The sequence below is a fragment of the Equus przewalskii genome, chromosome 5 (assembly GCF_037783145.1).
Source record: "Equus przewalskii isolate Varuska chromosome 5, EquPr2, whole genome shotgun sequence".
Lineage (NCBI taxonomy): Eukaryota > Metazoa > Chordata > Mammalia > Perissodactyla > Equidae > Equus > Equus przewalskii.
In genome coordinates, this window is record NC_091835.1 from 29947456 (window position 1) to 29975085 (window position 27630).

General features: G+C 55.5%; 2 protein-coding genes across 3 annotated transcripts in view; one reads left to right on the plus strand and one right to left on the minus strand.

Annotated features, from left to right (window-relative positions):
• CACNA2D4 (calcium voltage-gated channel auxiliary subunit alpha2delta 4) overlaps nucleotides 1–27630 on the plus strand; it is a 105415-nt gene that overhangs the window by 65420 nt on the left and 12365 nt on the right. Inside the window, exons 27-29 of the mRNA XM_070620353.1 lie at nucleotides 24365–24426; nucleotides 25553–25597; nucleotides 25860–25922. Coding sequence (XP_070476454.1) covers nucleotides 24365–24426; nucleotides 25553–25597; nucleotides 25860–25922 — 170 coding nt within the window. The remainder of the gene's footprint in view (nucleotides 1–24364; nucleotides 24427–25552; nucleotides 25598–25859; nucleotides 25923–27630) is intronic.
• LRTM2 (leucine rich repeats and transmembrane domains 2) lies at nucleotides 1131–17463 on the minus strand. 2 transcript variants are annotated; one of them, XM_070620354.1, is made up of 7 exons: nucleotides 17049–17463; nucleotides 12023–12112; nucleotides 10130–10327; nucleotides 9482–9622; nucleotides 6385–6975; nucleotides 3150–3627; nucleotides 1131–2207 (listed from the first exon to the last, which is right to left on the minus strand). In XM_070620354.1, exons 4-6 carry the CDS (start codon nucleotides 9546–9548, stop codon nucleotides 3173–3175), a joined length of 1113 nt encoding a protein of 370 aa, XP_070476455.1. In that variant the 5' UTR covers nucleotides 9549–9622; nucleotides 10130–10327; nucleotides 12023–12112; nucleotides 17049–17463; the 3' UTR covers nucleotides 1131–2207; nucleotides 3150–3172. The 2 variants fall into 2 exon arrangements, with proteins under 2 accessions (XP_070476455.1, XP_070476456.1); XM_070620355.1 differs by having other exon boundaries at nucleotides 11970–12112; nucleotides 17049–17435.

Consider the following 27630-nt stretch of genomic DNA (forward strand, 5'->3'; position numbering starts at 1 on the left):
TTGAATAACACATCTGTGCGCGCCCCAGGCCTGCGCCAGGCTGGTGAGGCCTGCCCTCTGCTCCCGCAGTGGGCTCAGGGAACAGTGGTCTCTCAGGTCTGCTAGAACTCTTGGGGCTACAGGAGGGCAGCACCCCACAATTATCACCACCTAGGAAAGGAGAACAGCCCAGTTCTGCCGGGAGTCCAGCTGAACCCCAGGAATGGGGACCCTGATGGCTCAGGTCTCCCTGGGGTTTGCTCCTGGCTCACTAGAGTGTCATCCAAAGGAAGGCTCCAGGAAAGGAGAAAATTTCACCTTGGTCTCTGAAGACTAATGAACCATCAGTCCAGACCTGGTCAGTCAGAGGCCAGTCTCGGCCTAGGGGTGGGTCCCTCGGGCATGGGGCGGACAAACAACCCCAGAGGCCTTGCTCTGCCACTCATCCCCTCTCCTGTCCCCTCATCTCAGCCCTCCAGTTCATAATTCTGATGCCTCACCTCGTGAGCCCTGTGAAGGATCATAAGCCAAGTGTCATCTGCCTGTTCCTAAGGTCAATCTCGAAAGTGCACGATGGTAATAGGTTAACCGGGGCTCCTCCTTCCTGTTAGCAAAGCCCACCAACCTCACCAAGGCTGATAAAAGCCGGTCAGCAGAGGAGTTCCCCAGACTGCTTTTAGGGAGCCCTCCGCAGTTCCCACTGCACAGTGGGGTCCTCTGGGCAAACGCGTGCCTTCCTCCCACTCGGGCCCGTCTGTGCGTGACTGCCAGGGTGGGTTCTTTCCCGTCAGGGGGGACGAGCGCCCAAGGCCTGGAGCAGTGACGGGCTCCAGCTCCCCTTCTTCACCGCACGAGCCCCACTGCTCCCCGTGACACCAGCCTGAAGCTCGCGTATCCGTGCTGTCAGGCCAGCAGGCGGGTGAGCCTGCTGCAGCTGCGGAACCGTGCGAATCCAGAACTCGGCCCTCCTCTTCTCTCCCGGCGGTGCCCCACGGCAAGCGTCGGGAAGGAGGTCCTTTGTCTGTCTTATGGAGCTCTGGGCATTGGGGTGACATCTGGCAGCACTTCGAGCAGCTGACTGGGGAGGCGAGGTGGCAGGAAGCCACTCTCCCAGCCCCCACATCCCCTCCCCGCCCAAGGAAACTAGGAAGTACATAGGAAAATACAGTCTTTATTGGTCTTCTGAAACAACAAACCAGAAATATAATTTTGCCTTTAAAAATCTTCTGTCTCAGGCTGAAGACACCACCATTGACAACACCCACCCCGTCCCCATTCCCTTTAAGAAATCCCTGGGTCTGGTATCAGCCGGCAAGCCGACAGAGGCAGACTGTGCCCCGCTCCCGCCTCACGCTCTGTGTGCCCCCTCCCGCCTCACGCCCTCAGCCACGTGCTCCTCTGTGAGGTGGAAGGGTCGAGGGCTGCGAGGCGAGCTGGGCCTGCCCTGTCCTGCTCTGTCCTTCCCTCAGACTCTTGGCCTCAGTGTTCCGGTGGCCTCTTCCTAAGCCCCCTGTGCCCCCTGACTTAGAGCCAGAAACCAGCCTGATGCCTCCTGACCCTCTGTAAGCCACGGGAAAACCCATGTCCAGCGGAGGAAGACTTCGTGTCACCCGAGATCAGACTCACGAGGAGGGCAGCCCTAGAGAAGGAGACTAGGGACCCCGAAGGCTTGCTCAGCCCTCTGCTCAGCCGCCGCCTTGTGCAGCCCTGCACGCAGGTCTCTCCGTCCCTTTGGTGTAGGTTACAGGGAAAGAGCAGACAGGACCTCTGGCCCTGTCTGGTTTGGCCCCTAGTCCAGGTGCAATTAGAAAACCTGGGAAGCCAGACTGAGCAGACAAAACCTTGGGAAAGGGCCCCCCATTACTGAAGGCTCGGAGCAGAATGTGGCATCCTTTCCCTGTTCCCAGGGTCTGTTGGGGATATGTTGGCAGGCAGTGAGCTTCAGTGAGGGCCACCTGCATTCCCAAGATGCCACCAACCACAGAGCATGACCCAGTCCCCGCCCCGGGGTCACAGGCCCGGAAATGCTGAAGATGGAGGGGTGAGAGGTACAGAGCAACGGTTCTTGGGTTGCAGGTTATAGGAGTGAAACTGGTGGTTGTCCCCACGGGGCTTGGCAGTGACGATGTCCTCAGGCAGCATGGAAGAAATGCCCAGTGGTAGGTGGCTGGGTTCTCAGGAGGCTGCCATCCGCACATGCTGCAGCTTCAAGGCCTCGGGCTGCGTCCCTGGAAAACCCAGCAGGGGAGGAGTGAGAGGGTTACCATGGTGACGGGCAGGCGCATCCCGCAGCACCACTGCAGAGCACCTCCAAGGAACCTTTATGCTGTGGGTTTGGGTTTCTTCCCGTTGACTTGAGAAGATTGCAGTACACAGCGAAAGGCTCTGCGGTCTGAGGGCTAGTGATCCAAGGGGACACACGTCCCTGCTCCTCAGCTCTCATGCCCTTATCTCCATGTGACTCTGTGTCAGGGGGAGGTGTGATTATTTTCAATCAATGTGACTGCACTGGTGATGCTGTGAGTCTGTGAGAGTGGATTAGTGACTCCAGGAGCAGTGTGATCTGTAGCAGATATGGTGACAGAATGGCTTCAGCCCAGGCAGTATGTGCTAATCACAGCGCTGTGTTTCTAAGTGCTGGGTCCGGACACCTTGGCTGGTGTGATTGCACATTACTACCAGCAGGTGAAAGCTGGACACAACTGTCACACTGAAGGGCGGTTAAGAATATCTTCCTGGCTCAGAAGAGAGTCACCAAAATCGACCCTGGCCGCCATATCACTCCCTCCCCACCCTCTAAATGCAGACGAGGTGGGGTTGAGCAAGAGGCAGGGAGAGTCCCCCAGCTGGACTACGCTCAGGGCAGGAAGGCAACAGGGGAATACTCAGTGCAGAAGCCCCCGCTTGCACACACATCCTTTCTGCCCTATGGCCAGGAGCTTAGGGAGATCCCCCAGGTGTGCCAAAGATTTGGTGGCCCTGAGACGAGCATCAGTGGGAACCTTCAGCACAGTGTGGCTTCTGCAGGGACTTGGAAGTCCATGGAGTAAGCCACACTGTGTGGCTTGTGTGCTGCAGAGCTGGGGAGGAAGGTGGAAGTGGGGGCTGCGACGGGGGCAGGCCAGCCCTAATGGAAGCGATCCCTGTCGTGTTCTCCCCACTCTTCCTACCTGCGCCAGGTGGGGCTGGGCTCTCACGCCACAGAAGAGATCTGCTTCTGGTCTTCGTGCTCTCCCTCTGGGTCCCCCATCAGGGGCTGGCGCTTTTTGAGCTCCCGGTGGTACTTGGCCATGAGAGAGGCGTAGATGCAGCCATAGGCAGCAGCCACCACCATCATGATGCAGACGATGCCGCAGACGACCCCTGCGATGATTACCGTGCCGATGGCCCGCCGCACGCTCACTGGCCGGTACCTCTGCTTCTGGGGGCAGGCTGTGCTGGGCTCGGGCTCGGGCTCGGCCCCTGGCTTGGGCTTAGCAGGTTCTGGGCTAGCCTTGGTGCAGGGTGGCCCAGGGATATCCAGCCCAGCTGAGCTATTCTCATCCTCCAACTGGGAGCAGTAGTTGAACATCTCCATGGGGACGACCCGCATGTCCTTCCCCCTCAGCTCCTTGGGTAGGGTGCAGGCAAGCTGGTCCAGGCGCCCCCCTGCATCCAGGGCAGAAAAAAAGGAGGGGCTGACCACACATCCAGAACCTGGACTCCCTCTCCCCACCCCCAGGTCTCTGAAACAGAAGGCCCAGAAGGTCTAGTTTCTATCAGCAATGCAGACAGTCCTGGAATCACATGGATGGGAGAGGAAGGGAGAAGGGAGACTAGCATTTATTGAGCCAAGTACCCCGGTAGGTGAGGCGCATATCTCACGTCATCTAATCCATGCAGAAGCCATATAAGATGGATATTGTCATTATTGCCATTTTATAGAGAAGCACACAACCATTTCAGTCAAGCCTGCTCTCTCCAGAGTCAAACTGAGCCACACGAGGGAGACAGTGCTGATAGGTGGAGGCTCGGGAACGAGCTGTCAGTGCAGAGAGAGAGCCAAGAGCCCTGCTCAGACTATGGCTCTGCCCCCCTCCTTGACCCTTGGTCTGCCTGCTCCCCCTCTCTGTGAACCCGGGGCACCATTCTCAGCACAGCTTCTCACGCCTCCGGGGTTCTTCTGTCTCACAAAAAGAACAAAACTCACATCTGTTGCACAGCCCCCACTCCTCCACGCAGGACCTTTTGATTGTCTAAGAGTACCTCCTGGGAATAGGGAGGAAAGAGGTTGGGCGAGAATGTTTTTCTTTTCCTCTCTAAGAGCAATCCAGTGGCCCCATCGGCACCCCAACCACAGCATCTCTGAGTACAGAGGCATCTTGGGAGGGAATCCTAAAGACTCGTGAGGGCAAAGGAGAGGGGGCCAGTGCTGATGAGGGGTGTGGGCAGCAAGGTGCACAGGCTCACCACGGCCATGGTGAAGGTGGACTCGACCGTGGGGGAAGTAGATGCAGAACACGGGTGGGGCTACGGAGAATAGGCTGCCTAGACGTCCCCTAGAGGGTCACAGTCGGATACTGGCCCTGTGTCCGCTTCCAGTGAAATCGAGATGCGGGCAATAGACCCCTGCTGGGCGCACTCAGCTCCTGCCGCTCCGTCTCTGCCAGTTCCCCCTCCTGGCCCAGCTGCCTCAAGTCTCCTCATACAATAGACATCACTCTTTTCCTGAGATGCTGATGAAAACATCCCAGGATTTTTTCTTTTTGAAGGAGTGCAAGGTTGAAAACAACTCTACTCTTGGACAGTTCTGAAAATACACATTTCCATTCTATGCCCTTTTGTGCTGAGAATTTAGTTCCTGATAAGTGTGTAAAAGGGCAAGGACAGTCCTCAGGGACAACACGTTGGTCTGGTCTGAAGACGCTTGGCCTCTAGGCCCCTGTGCCCTGACTGCCTAGGTGACCTAACGTCCAGTCAGAGCATCCAGGGCCACTTCGTGGAGGCAGGAGCTGGTGCTGAGATGGGGCAACCCCATCTTCCTGCTCCAGAGACCTGAGGCGGAATCCTGGCTGTGTCATCTTGTGCAGATTATTTAACTTATTTAATTGTGTATGAGTCTTGCTTTTCTTGGCTGTAAAATAAGAAGGACTATCTCAGTTAGCTGCTGTAAGCGTTAAAATAGATAACGTACATGAAGAGATATTTGTAAACTGGAGACTATACAAGTATTATTATTTCCCCACTCAAAAACTGGGAGAAATTATCATAGTGACTATTTTGTGGCACTTTATAGTTTGTAAAATATTTTTAATTAACTAACACATGAGAATGTCATCCAGATAATTGAGATTGTGGCCGGATATGAAACAAAAGGAGCAAGACTGATGAAAAGCATTAGCATTCTGTTCCCACTGAGTCATTCATTCAGCAAATAGTCACTGAGTGTCTACCAAATTGTGTCTTATTACGTCCATTTAATATTATGACTACCACTAGCAAAGGAACAAATAAATGAAGAAGTTTGAGGACTTACTTTACGCTGAGTACTTCTCAAGACACTCTACATGTATGATCTATTTAATCTTCATAATGATTCTATGAGGTAGATATTAGTGTTCTCCCTATTTTACAGATGAGGGCACTGCCACAGAGAGGCTAATCAACTTTCTCAAGATCACACAGCTAGTAACTGGAAGAGCCACAAGTCAAACCCACATCTGGCACTTTTAACCACTATGCTTACTTCGTTGCCCTCCTTTTCCATTTCATTTAATCCCGTCATAGGTCATTGTAGAACTTCCCCCAGGTTAATGAAAGGGGAAAGGGACGGAGAGTAAAACCAAAGCTATTTGACTGCTTATGAAAAGCTTTGATAACAAAACTTCTGGGAAGAGGGAATTGAGATCATCATCAAAATGAAAATTTTGTTTTATCTATAGATTTAAACTCTGTTCTACCCTCCTGAAACAGCGGATATTTAAAAGATCGCTGTATGATTCCGAAGAGCAAGGGCGGGTTTCTTCTTCCTTCTACCGTGCCAGGGCAGCCCAGAGGCATACCTGGTGGGAAGGAAAGAAAAATGATACTGTGTCTCTAAGTTCCCTCATGAAACCTACAAAAGCGAGATGAAGTTACTGTGAGTCAGTATGAGAGAAGAACTGCCGAGAAAGGAGGCGGAGAGCAAGGAGGGCGCAAAGAGGCGAAAGGAGAGCAGTGGGGAGGAGGGAGAGCCACCCCTACCCACCCCCCACCCCCATCGTTTGGAGGCGAGGCCAGGATTCTTCCAGCCCAGCTGGTGGAGAGGTAGGGCCCGCCTTCTCCCCCCGACCTCAGCCCGGAGTCAGAGCGCAGCCTCTAGGAAATGTGTTGGTCCCAGATGGTCCTCCCAATTCCTCACACCCAAGCAGGGCTGGCTGTGCTCACCTCGGTAGGAGAACCACTCCATCCAGTGCTTGAAATCACGCAGGCTACAGTCACACTCCCAGGGGTTGTCCCCAACCTGCAGCAGCTGCAGGCTCACTAGGGGTTCAAATGTCAGCCGGTCCAGGTTCTGCAGGCGGTTGGAGCGAAGTGATAAGGAGCGCAGCGCCGGGAGCCCATCGAAGAGGCCAGGGGGCAGCTGGGCCAGGCCGTTGATGGACAGGTCCAGGTGGCGGAGCCGGGGGCAGTGCTGCAGCAGGTCCCTGTCCAGGGTCCTGATGCTGTTATTGCGCAGCTGCAGCTCCGTCAGATTTGTCAGGTCCCCGAAAATGGAGCTGGGCAGCTGGTCCAGGAAGTTGTTGGATAGGTCCAGCCGCTGCAGGCTGGATAGATTAGCGAACGCCCAGCTTGGCAGGACACTCAGCTTGTTGTTCAAGAGCAAGAGGGTTCGGGTGGCAGCAGGCAAGTCCGGGGGCACCATGGTGAGGCCTAGCCCACTACAATCTACCTCCAGGCTGCGGCTGTCACATTTACAGGAGAAAGGGCAGGCAGGGAGGGCCTCCACAGCATACAGGGTGACCCAGCAGGTGATCCCTGGAGGGACGGGGGGTAGGAGGGCAGACAGGTGGAAAGAAAGCAACAGGCTGAGGGTAACCACCTCCCGCTTCTATCCCCCCCTTTCTAGTTCATGTCATAATGGCCTCTTGGCTTTATCTCCTTTGGCTCAAGCCACAATCAATGCACAAACATTTACTGACCACATAAGAAGACAATTAACTTGAAACGCTTCTATATTGACATCACACACGGTCAGCAGGGCTCCTTGCCTCTCAGCACCTCTGACAAAGAAATCACTTTAGTGGAGTATGATCCTACAGAATGGCAGGCCTGAGTCCAGAGGACAAGCAGTGCTGGTCCACAAAGATGCCTCAGCTCATGGGGCCTCCCACAGTTCATCTCCTATGGGAGCTTGGGCCCCACTGACACCAGAGGTGTTAACAAAATAAAGGATGTAAGGATGTCAGAGAAACCTGCTCCCGTGTTCCTCTCCCAGTGTCACTGCCAGGAGAAAGTCTCTTTCCAAAAGAAAATGGCCATGCTGCTGCTTCCTTCCCCTCTCACCCCGACCCTCGGCCTGGAGCTGCGTCAGGCTGAGATGTGCCATGCATGACGGGGGGAGAGCACAGAGAGGCATGCCTACCCCTGCCTCCTGTGACCTCCTGAGCACTGTCAGAGCTGTATGAACCTCACGTCAGATCTCCAAGATGGGGCCAGTAACTTAGTGTGAGGACTGGGAGCCCAGGCCCCCCTGGGGTCCCCCTCCAGAGACCACTGTGGAAATGATGAGGATAAGATGCACAATTCCACTTCCATGTTGGAGAATACCTGGGCACAAGCCACTGCAAATCACGGGGCCCAAGACAAGTTCCATATTTGTTCTAATTCTAAAGCCATCCATGCCCTTAGCCAGGGCTCCTGTTGCTAGGCGTGGCTGCAGGATGGATCCCTTAACAGCATTCCTTTCCAGGACCCTCTGCCCAGGACCCCTCTAAGTAGCAAGCACAGGGCCCAGCCTGTGGAGGGGCTGGGGGTAGCAGCCCTCAGAACAATCATGACAGAGCAGCTCATTTCATTGTCCAGGGGCCCTTTCTCAGAGTGACCTCAAAACCCCCCTTTACTGTCCTGCTGAGTATCAGAGAAGCCTGCTCACTGTGAAAGGGAAAAGGGATGAGCTCAAAATAGTTCAACGCCCCCAAGCCCAGAGGAAAGACCCAGCTGGAGGAGTATTGGGGAAGTTCAGACCCAGCTCATGGCCCCATTGGCCCCACCCGGAGTGGCAGCAGCCACTCCCACCTGGTGCCCGGATGGGATAGTCTTGAGTCTCCGTCTGATAGGTGTCTGGTTGTCTGGTGTCCCAAAGGGCAGAGCCTGAAGGGACAGGATGGCACTGTACCCCTCCTCTGTCTGGAGGATCGATGACAGCTGAGACACACTGCAAGGCTGACACCTGGGCCTCTTTGTTCTCAAGAGGAAATGAGCACAGGCATGGCCATGGAAGCCAATTGGAGGCCATTCCTGGCCACGTGGGGTGGCCGCTGCTATCCCTCACTCTCTCACCCTCTGAGCCCGTCTGTTGCCAGGTCAGCCTGCCCCACTACCTCCGCCACGCCACTTAAAAATCAACATTCTTCAGACTCCACTTTCCCTGGAAGAAAATTCAACCCATCCAGCTTCCTGCAAAAGTGACAACATAGCTGGAAGCCAATGCCCCCACCCCTGAGAAATTCAGGGTGGCATCAAAGCTCTAGTGACAAGAAAACATCATCCTGTATTGCAAGGTGTTGAGTGATTCTAGAATGAGGTTGAAAGGGGATCTGAGTTGCTCTGGGATCAGCCACTCTCATGTGGTGAATAATTCAGGCTGCTTATGTTGTGGGGCAGCTGTTTCACAGAGCTGACTGTGGCAGGGAGAAGTCAGGCAGAATCATGTCCCTCTGGACCATTTCTTACTCTTACCATGTAGCCTTGGGCAAACCAGTCCTTACTGACCTCATCCCTTTATCTCATATAAAGAAAATTCTCAGGGCTTCTTTCACCCTAGCAACTTATAGGTTTCCTTACAGGAAACAGAGGGCTCAGTTTCCCCATATGCAGAAGAAGGAGTTGGACCGAATCCCTAAGGTCTCTTCCAGCACCGCATCCCAAGGGCACACCAGTTCCCTCCATTTCAGATTTGGGAAGACTGTGCATAAGGAGGTCTCAGGTTCACCTTGCCGAAGGTCGAGGCGAGACAAGAGGGGATTTTGAGCAACAGGGCTTGCAGGAGCTGGGACTGCTGGGGGTGGGGGCAAACCTCCTAGGGACAAGAACAGCCCTACCTAGGGAGACACAACCACCTGCCATGGCCTCCCGCTCCCGATCTAACCACTAAAGCTCTCAGCAGCTGCCACAGGTGCCAGTCCCGTGGGCAGGACTATAGCGGGTAAGCCCTGGTTTCCCAAAACCAGGCCTTAGGCATCCTGGGCAGCTCCTACAGACCCGGAGGCGTCGCTCACGCTGTGCCCTGCCCACCGCCCTGACCCCCATCCGCTGTACTCACAGGAGATGTGCCTCCACTGCACGGCCAGCCTGGTCCTCTGCTCGGGGCCACTGCCCGGGGCCAGCATGGTGAATGCCACGGTTCTCACGGCCTGCACCTCTCGGGAGAGAGGAGCCCCTTGGTATGTGCTACCTGTCAGTCCTGAGAGAGAGCGAGGGAGAGAGACAGCATGCGCGCTGAGCGGAAGCAGGCGTTCGAGGCCCTGTTCCAGCCCAGGGGTTAGGGAGAGGGCCCTGGTGTCTCTTTACACTCCTCAGCATTTCCTCTTCTGTTCTCAGCTATGATTCCCTGGGTGTGGGGGGAGAAGAGGAATGAGGCGGCAGAGAAGCCAGGAAACCCTCAACTTCCTGAGGGGCCTGGGGTGGTGTGGAGGAGCCCCTGGCTTGGGGCACAGTGCTGAGCTCTGGGCTGTGGATGCAGGAATTGCTGCCATGGCCTCTCCAGTGCCCCTCTCCACCCCGCTCCACCCCCTCCCCCACCTCCTCTTGTTGCCTCCCTGTTGTGTTGATCTCTAAGACGTTTTTGGAGCGATATGGCTCCTCTGTGTCTGGGCTTCCCCCACGTCACAGGAGGGGAAATTGACGATGCGTCTCCTATCAGCACTGAGGCCACAGCAACACTGTTCCCCAGTCCCACTGCTGCTCTTACCATGGCCCCCGAGGCGGCAGAGACCAGGCCCTCCGCAGAGTCCGCTGGCCAGTGGGGTGCGAGGCCCAGGCCCCGCTCTCGCTGCTGGGTGGCTCCCTGCTTCCCCTCCACCTTCTCCTGAGAGGTGAGTTGCAAGGCTCCGACTTCGGCCCTCCGGTTTATAAGACTCATCAGCTCAAGGGGTTCATGCTGCAGCAGCTGCCCACGCAGGAGACAGGGACACAGAGGAGAGGGTGAGTGCGGAGCAGGAAGGCTGCAAGCAGGCCGGGGGTGCAGAGAGCAGCTTGCTCTTCTAGCGGGCTCAGAAGGGGGGCCTCGTCCTTTCTAGGGTCTTGAGGACCTGCCCTGCCCCACCCAATGACTCGTAAGTGGACGCGGGCCGTCCTCTGGTTCCACTTCCTTCTAGATATGGCCAAGGGCCCTTAGACAGAGGCCGCAGCCTCTCCTGTCGCAGCCCTACCCCACCGGAGGGGTAGGAAAGGGGAGTGTCATGGCTTCCACTGCAGCTGGCACAGGAAAGGCAGGGAATGGGATGGGGGGTTGGGGGAAACTGACGATGGCGCAGCCCCTCCAGCTCCCAGAGGGCACGGTAGCCATCAGCCCCCTGCTCCAGGCTGGCTCCCAGAGTCCGACCTTCCTTGGTTGCCACATTCGTCCCTGGGTGATTCTTGGTTGCCCTCTCCCCCCAGCACCCCCGACCACCCCAGGCCTGTTTAAGTCTGGGAGCCTGAAGAGCCGGTGGCAGAGCTGAGCAGACAGCTGAGGAGGGGGAAGGAGCTGCTGGAAAGCTAGTGTGTTCAACGCTGAAATCTCAGTCTCTGTGAAGTGGGGCTCCCTCAGGCATTTGGGGTCCTGCTGCAGCTCTTGGTGTCTCTCGTTGCCTCCCTCTCCCCCAACCTTGGTTACAGCAGGGGCACAGAGCCCAGTTAGAACACAGCAGCCCCCAGGGACCTTCCACTGTGCTCCCGGCAAGGGCAGCCGGCTCAGGAGGGAGGGCGCTGTCTGTTGCTCTTGGCTTTCTCTTTCCTCTCCCTGCTCCTCCTCCGCATGGCTCCAGGTTGTGAAGGCCTCGTAGGAACTGGCAGAAAGAGCCACAGAAGGGGGCACAGACTTGGGGTATGGGGAGCAGCCTGGTCCCCACACTGCCTTCTGGGTGGTGCCTGAGGCCCTGGGCCAAGGCGTGGAGGAGACCCTCAGAGCAGTCAGGGTCACTCTCCAGCTGTGACCCAGGGCCAGGCCCCAGCAGGCTCCTGCCTCAGATGCCCAGTCTGTCAGGAAGGACTCTGGGTTCAAAATGCTGTCTTACCACTCCCTAGCTGTGCAACCTTAAACAAACCACGTAAACTCTCTGGGCCTCAGTTTTCTTATCTATAAAAGTGAGAACCATAGTACTTAGAGGGTGGAATTTCTGAGGATCAATCTAGTTAAGGGGAGAGAGTTGACATTTGCTGTATTTAGTACACACCGCCTTAGAAGCTAATGCCGGTGACTGCCCAGGCTGGACGGCAGCCTTGAAAGACAGGAGGAAACCTCAGTTCCTTCCTCCGTGGGAGTGCCGGCAGCTTACAGCAGGCCTATGTAACATCTCTCTCCTGGTCCCGCTGACCTCACACATGGGTCTTTTCTCTGTTCCTGAGCACACGGCAGCATTCCTGAGCCCGAGCCAGGCCTGGGCACCTTCACGTGATGCTCATTGTGGGGCATGCGCACACACGCAGCCGTCACAGACCTCCACCACAGAGGACAGTGTTCACCCTCCCTGTATCCCTTCGGCCTGGACTCTCAGAGCAGTCTCTTACTCCAGCAGGAGCCCTCACGTCAGAACTCACAGCACTCACACAGATTTAGGCAGGTCAGCAGCTACCCAAGGCACAGAGACAAAGACCAACTTGCCAAGGTCGCACGGAAGGTCAGGGAAGGGGTTGCAGTCTTCTGAGCCAGCTGCTCATCCACTCCCTGGTGACTGTCACCCAGCAATGGCACCTGTCGGGAGACATTTATGTGTGCACAGAGCAAGGTGCACAAACAGGCTCCCAGACACGTGCTTGGAGCTCCCAAAACAGCACGTGGTGCAAACACACCCCGACAGAGAGCATGCAGCTAGGCACGTGCTTACACACACACGCACACATATGTGCGCACACGCACACCCTGCCGACAGCCCTCCAGCACTCCTCCTCAGATGCCAACACTCAGGCAGCAGAGTGAGATGCCCGGCAGGTCCCAATGACCCCAGCAGACAGATGCATGGGGACACTCCAGCCTAGAAGGAAGGTCTGGAGAAAACCCTACAGAGCAGTCCCTAACCCATGACATTTTCTATACTCAGACTCGTCCTGGGCCTGGAGGCCGAATCCTGGCTTCCGCTCCTCTTCTTTCTAGCTTCCTATCGGGAGGCAGGTGGCAGAGAATCCCTTGCCCCCAAGCCCAGGCCCTATTTCCACCCGAGCCTCCTCCTCTCTTTCAAGTAGGCTCCTCTTTTCCACCCCACCAACCTTCCCCAGCCTCAGTGTCACCCCTATGTAGTGATCCCAGGGGTTGATCACAAGCACCAGTCAGTGGGGAAAATGGCCTTGAGTGTGGGTCCTGATGCCCCCTCCCAGCCTTGAACCATGTCACTTGAACAAAACAGATCAGGCAAGTCGCCATGATGCAAACCCAAAGGCATCATCTTGCCTTGGTGGCAGGACATTATTGGCCCTGGTATCTCTGGAGGCATACAATGACAACGCCCTGCACACCCATGGGAATGTAGCCTGTGCTCCCTGGGGACCTGACCCTGCCTCCTTGGGCACCCTTATGGGGATGTAGGGTTCGAGCCCAGCACACCCTAGCTCCTTGGCCCTCTGCCCACCAGCCTACCTCCAACCAGAGGCCCCCTTCATGCCCCCAGAAGCATCCAGCTTCATTAGGAGAGGGGGTGACCTACATTAGGAAGCTGGGAGAGCAACTGCAGCAGCAGGCACTGGCTGGCTGTTGGAATAAATTAACACTGTCTGGGAGGGATGTCCCCACCCAGGGTCGAGAATAGGGGACAAAAAAGTGTTGGGGGGCTCCTGACAGAAAGGTCTCCTGTCTCCAAGTCCCACAGCCTCATGGCTCTGGATGCTGGCCCTGCTCCCAGTCTTCATGGGGCTTTTTGTCCCAGGCCGAGGGACAGGGACAGGGAGAGAAGGGGTCGGCCCCAACAGGGTCCCTGGGCCTCCTTCACTGGCTGCTGAGAGAATCAGGATTGGAGGATGGGGCTGAGGGGCTAACAGCAGTCAGGTGAGGAGCCCCCCCAACAACCAGAAACAGAGGGTTCCGTGCCCTAGCTCTTTGCTACTCAAATTATGGTCCACGGACCAGCAACACAGGCCTCATCTGGGAACTTCTCAGAAACGCGGAATCTCTGGGCCCCAGCCCAGGCGAACTGAATCAGAATCTGCATTTTAACAAGATCCCCAGGCAATTCATATAACACATTCACATCTGAGAAGCACTGGGCAAGATCACTTCTCTCCCGCAGACCCTGGACCTGCAGGAGGCCCTGCTGGTCAGTCTCTGGAGGCAGGCACCACCTGGGATGGCAGGACCTGGGCAGAGGGTGAGGACACTGACAGCAGCACCACCTTCAGGAGGCTCTAAGCAGAGAAACAGTTATCACAGCCACAAACACCTGTGCCATGTTCTCAGTCTTCATAACCTCTCTCTGAGGTTAGTATTATTATTAACACCATTTTGCAGATGGAGGAAACTGAGGCACAGGAAATTAAGTAACTTGCCTCAGGTCAGGCCATGGAAGAATGCAGCTTTGGACCCAAGTGGTCTGGAGACAAAGCTACTAACTCAGCTGCCTTTGTAGGCTTCTAGGTCTGTCAAAAAGAGAGATGCAACCTTTCCTTTGCACATCCCTTCACAGTTAATGCAGCATTTCCTCAGCCATTATCTCGCTGGATCTGAGAAGACAGGTGTCCTTATCCCCCTCCTACTGATGAAGAAACAAGCCAGGTCTCCCCTCCCAAGCACCCCTCTTTCCAGTAATATCACAGATGCAGTGCGAGAAGGTCCCAGGAGGCCAAGATCTTATCAGGGGAGTGAAAAGGGCTTTCTAGAAACCCTTCTGGTGGCAGCTGGGTGCTAAGGTGAGGAGGGTGGGATGCGAGCTCCGGGGAAGCCGGGGGTGGGAGGTAGTGATGGAACAGGAGGCAGCGGTAGGAGCAGAAGGCTCCGTGTGCTCCTGCTGAGCTGAGTGGGCACGACAGAGACCCAGGGGATGGGAGCTGCTCCCCTGGGGGAGAGCCTCCCTCAGCCCCAGGGCGAGGAGCAGTCTGCCAGGCTCTCATTCCCTGCAAGCCCTCAGGTCAGGGTGGCCTGGAGCCCTTCTGCCCCTTCCGTTCCTCCTACAAATGGAGGCTCACCCTCCAAGCTGGATCGCTCGGTTTCCAGCTAGAAACCTCCAACAGACCCACCACGGGCCTGATTCCGCGCCCTTCCTCTGACACTTCTCTGTCATGTCCATGCCCCAACTCATGTGTCCAAGCCTCACAGCCAGTTGAAGCCCATTGTGCCTTGACCTGGGGGTGCCTGACCCCTGGGACACCATGCTGGCCCTGCCGTGCACACCCTGCCCTGGTATCTCCCTTTAGTCCAGTGTCCCTGACTCAAGACCAGGCCTCTGCACCCCTCAGCATCAGAGACTCACAGGACTTCGAAGCAAAAAGGGCCTCCCCAGGCTCCCCCGCACCCTCTCCACTCTGCAGAGAGGCAAAGGCCACAGGCTGCAGAGAGGCAGGGCCAGGATTGGGGCCACTTCTTGGGGCTGCAAGGACAGTGTCCTACCCCACAGGAGTGGGGAGAGGGACCTGGACAGGGGGCATCCCAGCCGAGCTCCATGTGGTGGGGACTGTGGGGGACTGGCATAGCTGTCTAGGCTGGGCTCTCCCCCTGCTGCCACCGGCCTGGCCATCCAGGCCTTCCAGGAAACATTCTCCATCTCTTCCCTGCCCGTCCCCCCATGACACACACTGCCCAGGCAGCACGGAAGCCGGCTTTCCAAACCTCTATATTTGTACTTGGAACAGACAAACACTCCTGCTTCTTTTTTAAACACATGCCCCATTCTCACCCCCAGCCTCCTGCACTCCCATTTCCTTGTCAAATATTCCCAATCCCAAAGAGACCCTCCGGGAAGTGGCACAGAGAAGCCCCCTGCGTCACTCCTCCCAGGAGCCGCTCTCCCTCCGATGTGAACGACCTAAGCCTGCTCACTGAGGCCGAGGATCTGAGCTCAGGGCGGCGGCCCAGGCAGGTGGGGGCGAGGAGGCCTGTTCTGGGCAAAGGAGGAGGGGAACTGCCTCTGCCAGAACTCCTTCCTCCCCTCCTGGCCCCGGAGCTGCTCAGACACCCAACCCTTACATAAAACCCCACCCCTGCTGCCTCCCTGAGCTGCCCACTCCACCCAAAGCGACCCTGACATGGCCCCTCAGCTTCGGTGCCTGGGAAATGGAGACAGGGTTTGCTCATCCTGGGCCCCAGACACGGCTTCCAGCCAAACCCTGAAGAAACCAGAGCGGTAGCTTAAGAAATCTCCCTCCTCCTCCTGCCACCCCCGGGCTGGCTTTCCTGGTCTCCCTTTTTTGGCAGTGCCAGAGCCTGTGCCAGTGGGAAGGTGGGGTGGGAAGCTGCTGTGGGTTTCCCTCCAGGCTGGACTTCCCCCGCCCATCTCCACGTGCTCAGCTCCCCTCCCCTCCCCCAGCTGATGTAGTTATCTAAGCTGCCGGGTGTCAATCTGAGTTACACCAAGGCGATGCCCAACACATCCTGACAGCCAGGTGCCAGCCTCACCACCAACCACCCCTGGAAACAAGGACAGCTCAGCTTAGGGAGAAGACAGAGCAGCCGAATGGAACTGAGCTGGGAGGTCGGGCTCCTGGTCACACTGCCCTCTCTCCAGCATTGTCAGAATGGGCCTCGGGGCTGCTAAGAGCAACTGTCCTGCTCCAGCTTGGGGTGTCCATGCCCCACTAGGTCAGGAAGCCAGGTAGGCATGACCTGGCTGCATCCCACCTGCTCCCCTTAACCTGAGTCCACAACCCCTACCAAGGCTTCCTGACTCATTTATAGATAGAGGACCAGTGTGTAGCTGGGGGACCCCCTGAGCGAGTTCTCACAAGCCTGGTTCCCCCACTCCCCACCCCTAGCCCAAGTGGGCTGGGAGCAGGCCTCAGGCTTGCCAAGGAAGAGCTGCAAGGCTCTTCTCTCTGGGCCGCTCCCAGCCACGCCCCCACTAGGGAGCTTCGCCCCAGGCTGCATGGACCCATGTCCAGCTGGGAAGGCTCCTCTGCACCCTTGTCCAAGGACAGCCACCTGAAGACCAGCAACCCCACGCTGAGGGCATCCTGTAAAGAAGCTGGGACCCCAAGGTCTACTCCCATGCCTCAGACAGCACAGTCCTGCAGCCTGCCACCTCCATCCCAAGCCATCCTCTGTACCAGCCCTGTCACCAGCACCCGCTTTCCCGCAGCACCCAAGTTCCTCAGGCTGTCTGTGCTGAGCCGGGCATGCAGACGGCACAGGGCTTTTGGCTGGCTCTCCCCATGCTGCAGGGACTGGTTTCTATGCCACCCAGGCCTGTCATCTGGCACTGGCACTGTTCTCCTCTCCGCTTCCTTCCCTAGCTACCCCCTCCCCAGCAGAATCCCAGTTCATGTCCCCAACACTGTCAGGTCAGAGTTTCCTGTGTCCTGTGTCTTTGGGCTGCTCAGATGTCCAGTCCTGAGCGCCTCCCCAGCCCCAGCAGTTGCCCCCACGCAGGCGACAACAGCAGCTCTCTGTGCAGGGCAAAGAGATCCAGCAAAGATGAGCCCCCGGTCCCCATGCCCAGCCCCCCGCACCCTCACTAGCCCTTCATTCCTTCCCTCCAGTGCACAGCACTCACCTTTCTTCGCCCTGACCGCAAGCTCCTTAAATCAAGTAGCTCTGAACCGTCCAGTGAGCCTCTCCTGGGATTCCTGGAGCAATCCAGACAGCACTGCCAAGCAGAGTGCAGTGGGCACTGAGACCCCCGGTCCACTGGGAGCAGGGAGCTGGCATGCAGCACACAGCACGGGGGAGATGGAATGCCTGCCGCTGCCGCGCTGCCAGGGGACGGGGCTGCTGGGTCAATAACAAACTGAGAAGGAAAGAGGGAGGGACAGAGGGAGACAGATAGGAGAGGGGATAAAGGGGAAAGGAGGAGAGAGCGCGCGTGTGCGCGAGCAAAGAGACGGAGCAATGGAGCGACAGCTGGGGGTACATCTGTGATGACAGCGACAGTAGCGCACGCAGGCGGAGGCGCGCACACAGGCACACACACCAGCGCGCTCGTGGCCGGCCTGGAGGGCAGCGTCACCCTTGAAATGCTCACATTCCGGTGGAAAAAGGCGCCTGTGGCTTAATCGCCTCCAACTCCAGGGAGGGAAGCCGTGTTACACGCACCTCCGTCTTCCTTCCCCAGCTCCCCCAGCTCCCCCTGCCCCGCTGTGGCCCCTCCTCTGTCTCTCTCCCGCGTGTCCCCTTCCCTTTGGGAAAAGAGGGGCAGGACCCAGAGGGCAGAGAGGGCCCCTGGGAAGCTGGGTCTGTCTCCTTTCAGAGATACATGGGGCAGCATCTCCTGTCCTGCCTGTGGAGGAGGGAAAACTGAGCCTGCCCTTTGTCAGAGGGATTTATTCCCAAGAGGGTAATTGGAAGGGTGTAGAGGGGGCCCATCTGCCTGGCGGTCCTCCAGAAAGGGGCCCTGGGCCACACACAGCTACTGTCACATGGTCACGCAGAGGTCACTGAGGCTCAGTGACCCCAGACCAGGGCTATTTAGGGGAGCGAAATGCCAGGCTGCGCAGGCTGGGCACCTGGGGACCTGCTGGAGCTGGTTGACGGGTTGTCTGTAGTGCCCTGGGGGGAGCCCTGGAGGAACCCCCACCTCACCAGGCTCGGCTTCTGGAGCTCCTTGCTCTTATCTATATGGGGGGGGGGCGGGGCGGAATGCAAAGGGAAGAGACTGGTATTCAAGAGCTCAGAGGCCTCTTTACTAACGAGTCAGGACGAAGTAGCTGGAGAAATTGATATTCCAAGAGTTGGCAAGTATCTGATCCGAAGACAAGGAAGCCAGGACTGAGGCAGAGGAGGAGCCCCAGCCTGGAGCACTGACCCCTAAATGACCCTTCCTTGCGTCTCTTAAAACCTGCCTGACAAACAGAAGGCGTGGCGTGTTGGCAGTATGTCACGGGTACCCCAGTGTCCCTCTTCCATTTCGTCTGCTTACCTCAGGGGATTCATCGTCAGGACCCGGGGTGTGGACTGAGAAACCCCCTTGACTCAGGACTTCCCTGGCAGGATGCTCCTACACCCTCCTTTCTGTCTGCGACACAGCAGCGGCACAGCAGCGGAGGGCTTGGTCTGCTGTCCCAGGAGGAGAGAGCATCTTACCTCCCGGGAACTCCCTGCCTCTCACCCTACACAGATGCCACTTGCATCCTACCCTTCAAGCTCAGTGCTCAGCTGCCCCTGAACACACTTCTGCTTCCCCAGCTCCAGGAAAGCAGGCCCTTCCCTGAGTCCGGAGCACTCTCCTCACCCATGGGTAGTGTCCCCCTGCTTAAAACTCAACCAGAAAGTCCCCTCCTTTATGCAGTTTCCCTGGCTAGGCCATGGACTTGACCGTCTCCTTTTCTGATCTATGGCCCTTTTGGGGGCCACCCTTGTGGTTCTTATCACAGAACGTGTATGGCAGCTCTTGGTGGTATGGTTCTCCTCCTTTCCTATACGGCAAGCTGTCCCGGAAGAGGGCCCTGCCTCCCCACACCCCAGTGCCTGCTTGTCAGCTGAGTGAGGACGGGAAGGGCAGAAAGAGCCCAAGCCTAGGCGTCAGGGCACCCAGATTCTGGACTCCGTTGCTCATTAACTAGCTGCCAGCTAGTTAATTAACTCAACGGCCCCGGCCTTGGGTTGCTGTCCTGTAGACGAGGAGGTGGAATGATGGAGATCAGGGCCCCTTCCGTCACTGGCGCTCCGTGACCCACCAGTCCCCTGGCCTTTGTAATGAAAGACGGCCCTCCTAGCCTGGCAGCTCTGCGTCCAGTTAAACACACGGTGTCCAGGCTGCGTGTCAAGGTGGAGAAGGAGGAAGGACAACGTACAGATGAGAGCTGGGGAGTAAAAGCTGGAGTTTCCGAGCCCTTGGGAGCGCGGCCCCCTACAGGGACCATTTCTCTGTGTGTGTGCATGTGAGTGTGCATGCACAGCTGTTTTGTTTTGCTGTCTGGGACGACAAAGCAGCACGGAGGTGACAGCCGGGACGCAGAGCAGAGAGGTACATCTTGATGAGCCGTCTGCCTCCTGTGGCCTTATTGAGGCTCTTTGTTAGGTTGTCTGCCAGCCGTGGAGATCTTAAAGAAACCCTGCTTTGGAGGAAGGTCATTGTGGAGAGGCAGGTGAGAGAGGGAGAGCAGGAGGAAGCCCAGCGGAGGGAGGCTGGGTGAGAGGGAGGGGGCCAACAGGAGGAAGGGGATCTGAGATTTCTCCTCCTCCATCAGATTGTGGCAAGTCCCCTGGGGACCAAGGCCAGGATCTAAAACAAGGACCCACCATGCACAGGCATGAGGGGGAGGTCTCTTGATAACCCCCAGAGGAAAAGCCCGAGAGGCCAGGGGCCTCACATTCCTGGGGCCCCTTTGATGGATTTCTCTTCCTCCCGAGTTCTGAGCCTGTCAGCACACATGGTAGCGTGAGGTACCATCTCCTGTGCACACAGGCTTACAGGAGGTGCTGTAGGGGGTGTGGCCAGCCTCATGCTCCCCACAGCTGGAGGTCCAGCAAGGCTCTGACAATAGCCGGCGAATGGGGATCTGAGGGCAGCCCCGGCGGGTGTCCCAGGAGTGAAGGCTGGGCTCTCTTTGTGTCTGGGGTGGAAAAGCACAATTTGGGTTGTGAGGCAGGAGTTGAACAGAAGGGTTTGAAATGATTAAAGACACGGCAGAACACAGTCAATTTGTTGTGAAAGGTGTCCCCACGCTCCTCACTGCCCTCCCCATTCTACACCAGCCCTGTTCTCAGCGTCCAACAGCTCTTACCATGAGGAAGTTCTTCTTTGTCTCTCACCTAAGTTCCCCGTTTCTTAGTGGATTCCCTCCTAGGTTTTCGAGGGAATCAGAGCACAGCTGAATCTCTAGGCTCTCAAGTCGAGCATCTGTAGGAGGGCAGGGCTCCGTATGGGAGAAGCGAGTACAGCCAGGTCTCGAACCCTGGAGGGAAGGGACAGAGAGATCTTGCAGAATTTGCCTCCCAGTCAAGTGGCTGACTCAATGGAAGTCACGAGTATTTATTTATTTAGCTCAAAAAATATTTATTGGGGCCCACTATGTGCTAGGTTCTATTCTAGGTGCTAGAGATCAGAACTCAACCTCCTTGCCTACTGTCAGCCCCCATTCTAATGGGGTGAGACAGACAATAAAGGAGGATAAGACAAATAAATCTTGTTGCTTAGAAAATAAAAAGAGTGATGAGCTAGAGAATGCACGGCAAAGGCGAGGACTGCTCTATCCGGGGTCAGGGCTGGGAGATGACGTTTGGGCTGAGATCTGACGGTAAGAAGGAGCCAGCCATGTAAAGGTCTAGGGAAAGGCCATTCCAGGAAGAGAGGACAGCTGATGCAGATGCCCTCGGGCGGGGACCAGCCTTAGCATGATTGAAGCAGAAAGTGATTCAGGTTGAAATCAGGGAGATCAGCAGGGCCAGCTGCTCTGGAGTCTTATAGGCCAGATTACTAAGGAGTTGAGATTTTGTTCCAAGAGCAGTGGGAAGGCACTGGAAGGTTTTAGGCAAGGGAGTGACATGATCTGATCTTTAGAAGCGTCACTCTGGTGGTTATGAGACTGCGTAGGGCCCTATGGCATATCCAGGCGAGAGGGATGCTGATTTGGCCCAGGGTGGTAGCAGTGGAGGTAGAGAAATGGGCAGATTTATGAAGTTTTGGAATAAGGTCTGTAGAACTTGGATGGGATGAGGGAAAATTATAGCAATTAGGTAGAAAATGTGCCCCCAAATGGGGAAGTCTCAAGGAGGGTCACGTTTGGGGAAGAAAGTCCAGAATCAGGTTTTGAACATGGGAAGTTTGAAATGCCTATTGGTGACACAATGGAGCTGTTGGTAGGCAGCTGGAATCTCCTAAGTTTGCAGAGGATCCCCAGACGTAAAGCACCCAGGCCTTGCCTTGCAGGACTTCTGGTCCAGCCATGAGATGGAACTTGGCAGCAGAGAGTCTGCTTTGTGCCCTGCTCCTCCCATTTCCACCCAAGAGCCTCCAAAACCTGTTTCACTAGAGAAGAGTTAACTCCCACCCTCTCAAGACTCCCTGTGTTAGAATCAGAGAATTTCTTCCAGCTCAGAGAGCCCGCGATTCTACGAGACTTGACGCTGAGCAATCAAGCGGAGGGGCAGCCTGGCTTTGGGGCTATTCTGGGAGCTCATTGACCATGGAGGCTAAAGACAGGGGTAAATAAACTCTTAAATCCCAAAGACTTGATCATTCTAAGCATTGATGTGACTCCTCTCTGACAGTTTCCAGAAGGTTCCTCTCTTCCACGCAGCCGTTTTCTACAGGTGAAAGAAATCTGTCTAAGTTGACTATCAAGGGTGGCTTTATTTATTTATTTTTTAAAGATTGGCACCTGAGCTAACAACTGTTGCCAATCTTCTTTTTTTTCTGCTTTTTCTTCCCAAGTACCCCCAGTACATACTTGTATATTTTAGTTGTGGGTCCCTCTAGTTGTGGCATGTGGGATGCCACCCCAGTGCGGCCTGATGAGCCATTCACGCCCAGGATCCAAACCAGCGAAACCCTGGGCCGCAGAAGCGGAGCGCACGAACTTAACCACTCGGCCAGGGGGCCGGGCCCTCGAGGGTGGTTTTAAAAGGAAGAGTAAGGGGGAGAGACCGGAGGGCCACCTGCAGCCTCTCTATAGAGAAATGCGAGAGGGAGGAGAGGGGTGTGGCAGCCAGTGCTGGACCCCCAGCACATGCCCCGCCCATGATCACGTGCTGAGTCTGTGTCTCTCGTCTTTGTCATGACGCTAGAAGTGGCTCTACCTGTCCCCTTCCCACCCACTCCTTTCAGCTACCTGGACACTGAAGCAGCAAAGCCCCCAGAGAACTCAAATGTCCCCATATTGTAGGACCTATTCAAGAAGGCCAGCCAGAGCTCCAGCCATAGAATTGCTGTAAGATGCCAAGGGAGGGATGGGTCTCTTAGGGCCTTGGTTTCTTTGTCTGTAAATTCAGATGAGCTCTAGAATTCTGTAGTCCAATATGGTGGCCACCAGCCATGTATAGCTACTTAAATTTGAATTAATTAAAATTAAATTAAAAATTTTAAGTTCAGGTCCTCGGTCACACTAGCCACAGTTCAAGGGCCTAATGGCCCCGTGTAACTAGTGGCTACTGTATGGGACAGTGCAGATCTGGAACAGCTCCATCATCTCAGAAAGCTCAATCAGACAGCGACGCTTTCCATCAGCGGTTCCCAAAATATGGTCCCTGGACCAGCAGCATCAGCATCACCTGGGAGCACTTTAGAAATGCAAATTCTCAGGCCCTGCGCAGGCCTATGAATGAGAAACTCTGGGGACTGGGTTCCAACAAACCTTCCAGGTGATCCTGATGGATGCTAAAATTTGAGAACCAAGACTCTAGTCTAGAATGATATTCTCACACATTATCTCATTCGAGCCCCAACGGTCTTACATTCATTCTGCCTTTCTAGGGAAAATGTAATCAGGAAACATTTTGCAACTGAGGAAACACATTCAAAGATCACAGCCCTGACAGACCCAGGGCTAGAAATCTGGCCCCCTGACTCTGCTCTGGTCTCTCTGTTTTTTCCCTCATCAAACTTTTCTGGGATCGTTCCAAATTGAAAAAACAAAAGCATACAATTCTGTGTCTCTGTGCCAGACTGGAACTCTAGTCTCTTTTAGAAGAACCAGTTGCATCTCAGGAAGTCAGAATGATTGTGAGGGAAAATCTCTCCAATGGATGGTCACTGAGGTGATGGTTGAATGTCTCATGACCGTGGCATAGTGGCTAGGGACCCAGATCCATCTCCACTTTCCAGAGGAGGGAACAGAAGCCCCAGAGGGAAGTGCTGTCCATGCCTCTCGGCTCCTTCCTTCAGGCCTAGAGAACAGAGAGGTGAAGAGCCTTAGAGACAGACCCTGTTCGTCCTGGTTCTGTAGTTAGGGGCTAGAGGACTTGAGCCAGACATGTAATCTCTGTGAGGCCTCATTTCCTCAGCCGTGACGTCCGAATAAAGTAACAGAGCCCATCTGCTGTGAGGATGAAATAAGCTCATGGATGTAAGGGTGCCTGGCACTCGACACCTTTGCGACATTATTACACCAGACAGTAGGACGTCAGCCTGGTATTTTCATTCTTTTTCTTTTCAATATAACCTGCCTTTTCTTTCTGTTCTTTAGCCCCAGATTTCTCTTAGCATGTGAGCACCAGCTTGGGTTCTCCAAGCCTATTTGGGAACCAAAGAAGCATGGGTGGCCCTTGTAAGTGGCGTCATCAAAAGAGTAGTTTTTGTGGGCTGGTAGCGTCTCCAGTTTTCTGGAACCTACCTGCAAACATGGGTAAATCTGATCGTGACTTTCAGGAAGGAAAGAGCCTTCTTACAAAGTAGGGGAGACCTTGAGCAGGAATTGGGTGCAAGAGAGGTTGTTACGTCAGGCTTAACATCTAGGAAGCCCCATGAGTTGCCCAGCCTGCAGTGGCCTAAGTTCCAGTCTCAGCCACCGCTTGGGTCATGCGACCTTGAACAAATGTCTCTGCCTCTCCGCCTCTGTTTTCCTTCTGTGGGACAGGGGAGAATGGTCTCCCCAGGGCACCTGCCTTGACGTCCCGAGATCCGAGGATATGGCGTCCTCACTGTTCTCTGGAACCTGGGCCTTACCTTCCTCTTGGGGCATTTCCTGGTGCTGTTTGTTGTGGAGAGACAGAAGCCATCAGTCTCCCCCCACCCCAGAACCTCAGTTCACAGGCTGCCGTCTGACTCAGCTCCCCATCCGCTCTCTGCCCGGGTGCTCTCTCTCCCCTCAGTTCCTGCTGATGCACCTCCTCTCTCTAACTTGAATCTATTTTTCTCTCTCATTGTCTCTTCCCTCCCACCACCCCCTCCCCAAAAACACATGGTCTTGCTGCCCTCTTCCCACTTCCTTGCAGCGGTGGGCGTCCAAATGAGGCTGGAGTTCCTGCAGCGCACGTTCTGGGCAGCGACACAGCAGGTGGGTGCGATGGTGCCGGGCCAGGTCAGGGCTGGAGGACACGCCAGCATCTCCGGGGGAGGAGTGGCTGCCCCACTGCCTCTCAGCCAGCCTCCTGGGCTCTCAGTCAGCTCTCCTGGGTCCCTTCCTTCCTTCTCTCCTTTCTTGGTTCCCCATGCCTTTGCTGCCTCCTTACTCCAGTACTCTCTCTCAGCTCAGACCTAGGGGCAAAAGGCAGGACACAGTGTCCCCTCTGCATTTCGCTCCGTCTCTGCTGCCCTAAAGCCACCACACAGCCCCACCCGCCCTGCCCCACAGGTCCCTCCAGCCAAGATCCAAGCCATGACTGTGGTCCCGGCCACTGAGAGCTCTGCCTTGCCATAGTCCTTCCCATTCCGCCTCTTCCCTTCCTGCCTCTGCTCCCCCGGTGCCCTCCAACTCAGCTGTATTCCTGGGTATCCTCACCATCCTCCACAAGGGCCTCCAGCCCCAAATCTGTCCCCACGGCACTAAGCCTCCGCTGTTCCGTGGCCCCCGTTCACTTGTTGCGTCCTCACTTTGAGCAGGTTTAGGGAACCACAGAATGAAGACGGAAGGCATGGGAGGGGAGGGGCACCAGCCCTGGGACCTGGAGTCATCATGCAGGATGACAAAGGACAGGAGCCTCCGGAGAGGCCCCATGAAGCCACCCCACGAGGCTTCCAGCGATGCACTGACCTCCTCCCCTCCCCCATGGGCTGCAGGGGCCGTGGCTCCCTCCCAGGAGGCTGATCCTGTGTGCTTGGGCTGCTGCCAGCCAGCAAGGGTCCTGCTTCTCAGTGACCTGACCCCACTGACACACACCCCACATACATACAATACATGCACCCATACACACATCACACACCACACAAATACCTACACATACAACACAGGCATACCACACACACGCCACATATGCCATACACAGACAGACACACACCAAACATATATACAGTACACACACGTGCACACACAAGTATACCATAAACACACATCCACCATTCCCTACACATAAATACACAAGGCAGATGTACCACACACACAACACTCAGACATGCTGACAACCACATATCTCCCACACATTCACACAGGCTACACAATTCACAGTTTCTCCTCTTCCTTCCAGTGTAGCCCTGTGGATGGGCCTTGCCCAAAGAGCTGCCAGGACAATGTAAGTTCCTCCGCATGTGAAGAGCGTGGAAGCGGGAACCGTGGGCCCTTCGACCCATGTGCTCTCGATGGGCCAGCTCCCCTCCTTCCCAGCTGCCCTCCTTCCCAGCTGCCCTCCTCCCCTGCAGTGCTGGGCTCCACAGAGGGTACCTTTCCACTGGACATCGAGACCTGCCTTCCCAAACCATCAGGACAGGCAGGAGACCCAGGGGTCAGTGGTAGGGCCTGGCCATGACCTCCCTCCTTTCTGGGTTTCTTCCCAGGACCTGGACTGCTTTGTCATCGACAACAACGGGTTCATTCTGATCTCAGAGATGTCCCAGGAGGTAAGGTCTTGGGGAAATGGAATTAGGGAGGAGTCTAGTCACCCAACAGCCATGTCAGTCAAAGAAAGGGCTGACGGCCCCAGGAAGCAATCCTGGGTTAGAGCCAATCGGAGTAAAAGGCCTGAAGAAAAAGGAGTTTCTCCTTGAAACCAGAGTCATCCTAGCAAGGTTACAAAATTCAGACACATTTCAACTCAGATGAGCAGAGACAATGTTACTTCCTTATTTGTTGGTAACTAACTGGTCTTCTCCTGTGGTTGGTGGGGAAATTGTCCACACGATGAGGAGAGGCTGGGCAGAGCTGCATCTCAGGGACCCATGTTTTCGGTGCTGTGCTGTGCTGCCCTCTGGCCTGGCCTTTGGGGGGCCTCCCAGAGTCCTAAGCACCCTCCCACTGCTCATCGTCTCACTCCCTTCTGTTGCCTTCACCCGCCCTCGCTTGGGCCACTCAGGCTGCTATAAGAAAATACCACAGACGGGGCAGCTTCTAAACAACGGGAATTTATTCCTTGTGGGCTGGAGGCCAGGCGTCTGAGATCAGGGTGGCATCATGCTCGGGTGAGGGCCCTCTTCCAGGTCACAGACTTCGCCTTGTGTCCTCACGTGGTGGAGCGGACCAGGGAGCTCTCTGGAGTCTCTTTTATAAGGACACTAATCCCGTTCCTGAGGGCTTTGCTTGCATGGCCTGATCACCCCCCTTACGGTCGCCATGTGGGTGAGGTGTCAACATGTGAATTCGGGTGAGGCACTCAGACCAGAGCACCGTCCCCTCCCACCTTCGTGGGGCCCAGAAGGGCCAGGCCTTCCTCACTGTGTGTCCTCTTCCTGTCTGGACATGCCTTGTGGAAAACTCTACTCTAACCCACCAAGCTTGGCCCTCCCTTTGCTAGAGGGGAAATAAAACAATGGAGGCACTCCTTTCTCACCTCATAGCTGACGGCACACCTAACTCTCCCTCAGGCTTATGGATGCCCCCGGCCTCTGCATGTGCTCAGAAAGCTATTAGAGAAAGAACAATCATAATTTTGTATTTGCTGAGCCCCAAACTACAAGGCAAGCTCAGAAACTTGGGTTATTTTCTTTCCCATGTTAACCTTGTGGGTACGAGGCAGAGTGTCACCCTAATCCAGGGAAATTTTAACTCCTTCATTCTCAGTTTCAAAATTTCAATTTCATATAATTTTCATGAGTCATGAAATAGTATTAATCTTTTGATTTTTTCCCAACCATTTCAAAGTAGAAAAGCACTCTTAGCTCAGGGGCTGACATCAGTCCCTGGTGAGCCAGATTTGGCCCCAGGGCCCTTGTTGGCTGACTCCTGCTCAAGGCAGCTGGGCCAGCCTTGCAGGGAGTGGGCCCAGGAGGGAAACCAACCGGCTCGGGGCCACTTCAGGAGAGGCAGTCCCCCAAGGGGCCCTGTGCATAACCCATTGGGGCCACTCTGGTCCTCTTCCACCCAGACCACATTTGCTCATGTGTCTTCACAGCCGTGATGTCACTTGGTACAAATATGGATAATATATGGTAACAAACAGTTACTCAGAGACATATTTTATAAATATGGTTTTTAAAAACTTAGCTTATTTACCCTTATTTTCTCAACTATTATATTATCTTTTTGCATGGTGTGTAGTTTTAAAAGCCATCCCTCATCTTATGTAAATGAAATAAAATTTAATCTTCATAATAGGGTCAGGGCCTCCCAGGG

Bases quoted from the DNA above. Each gene is read 5' to 3' on its own strand.
- LRTM2 (XM_070620354.1), bottom strand. From the start codon at position 9,548: ATGCTGGCCCCGGGCAGTGGCCCCGAGCAGAGGACCAGGCTGGCCGTG. The intron at 6,976-9,481 runs GTGAGTACAGCG...CCGTCCCTCCAG, and splicing joins GCAGTGGAGGCACATCTCCT to GGATCACCTGCTGGGTCACC. The intron at 3,628-6,384 runs GTGAGCACAGCC...CCCTGGATGCAG, and splicing joins GGAGTGGTTCTCCTACCGAG to GGGGGCGCCTGGACCAGCTT.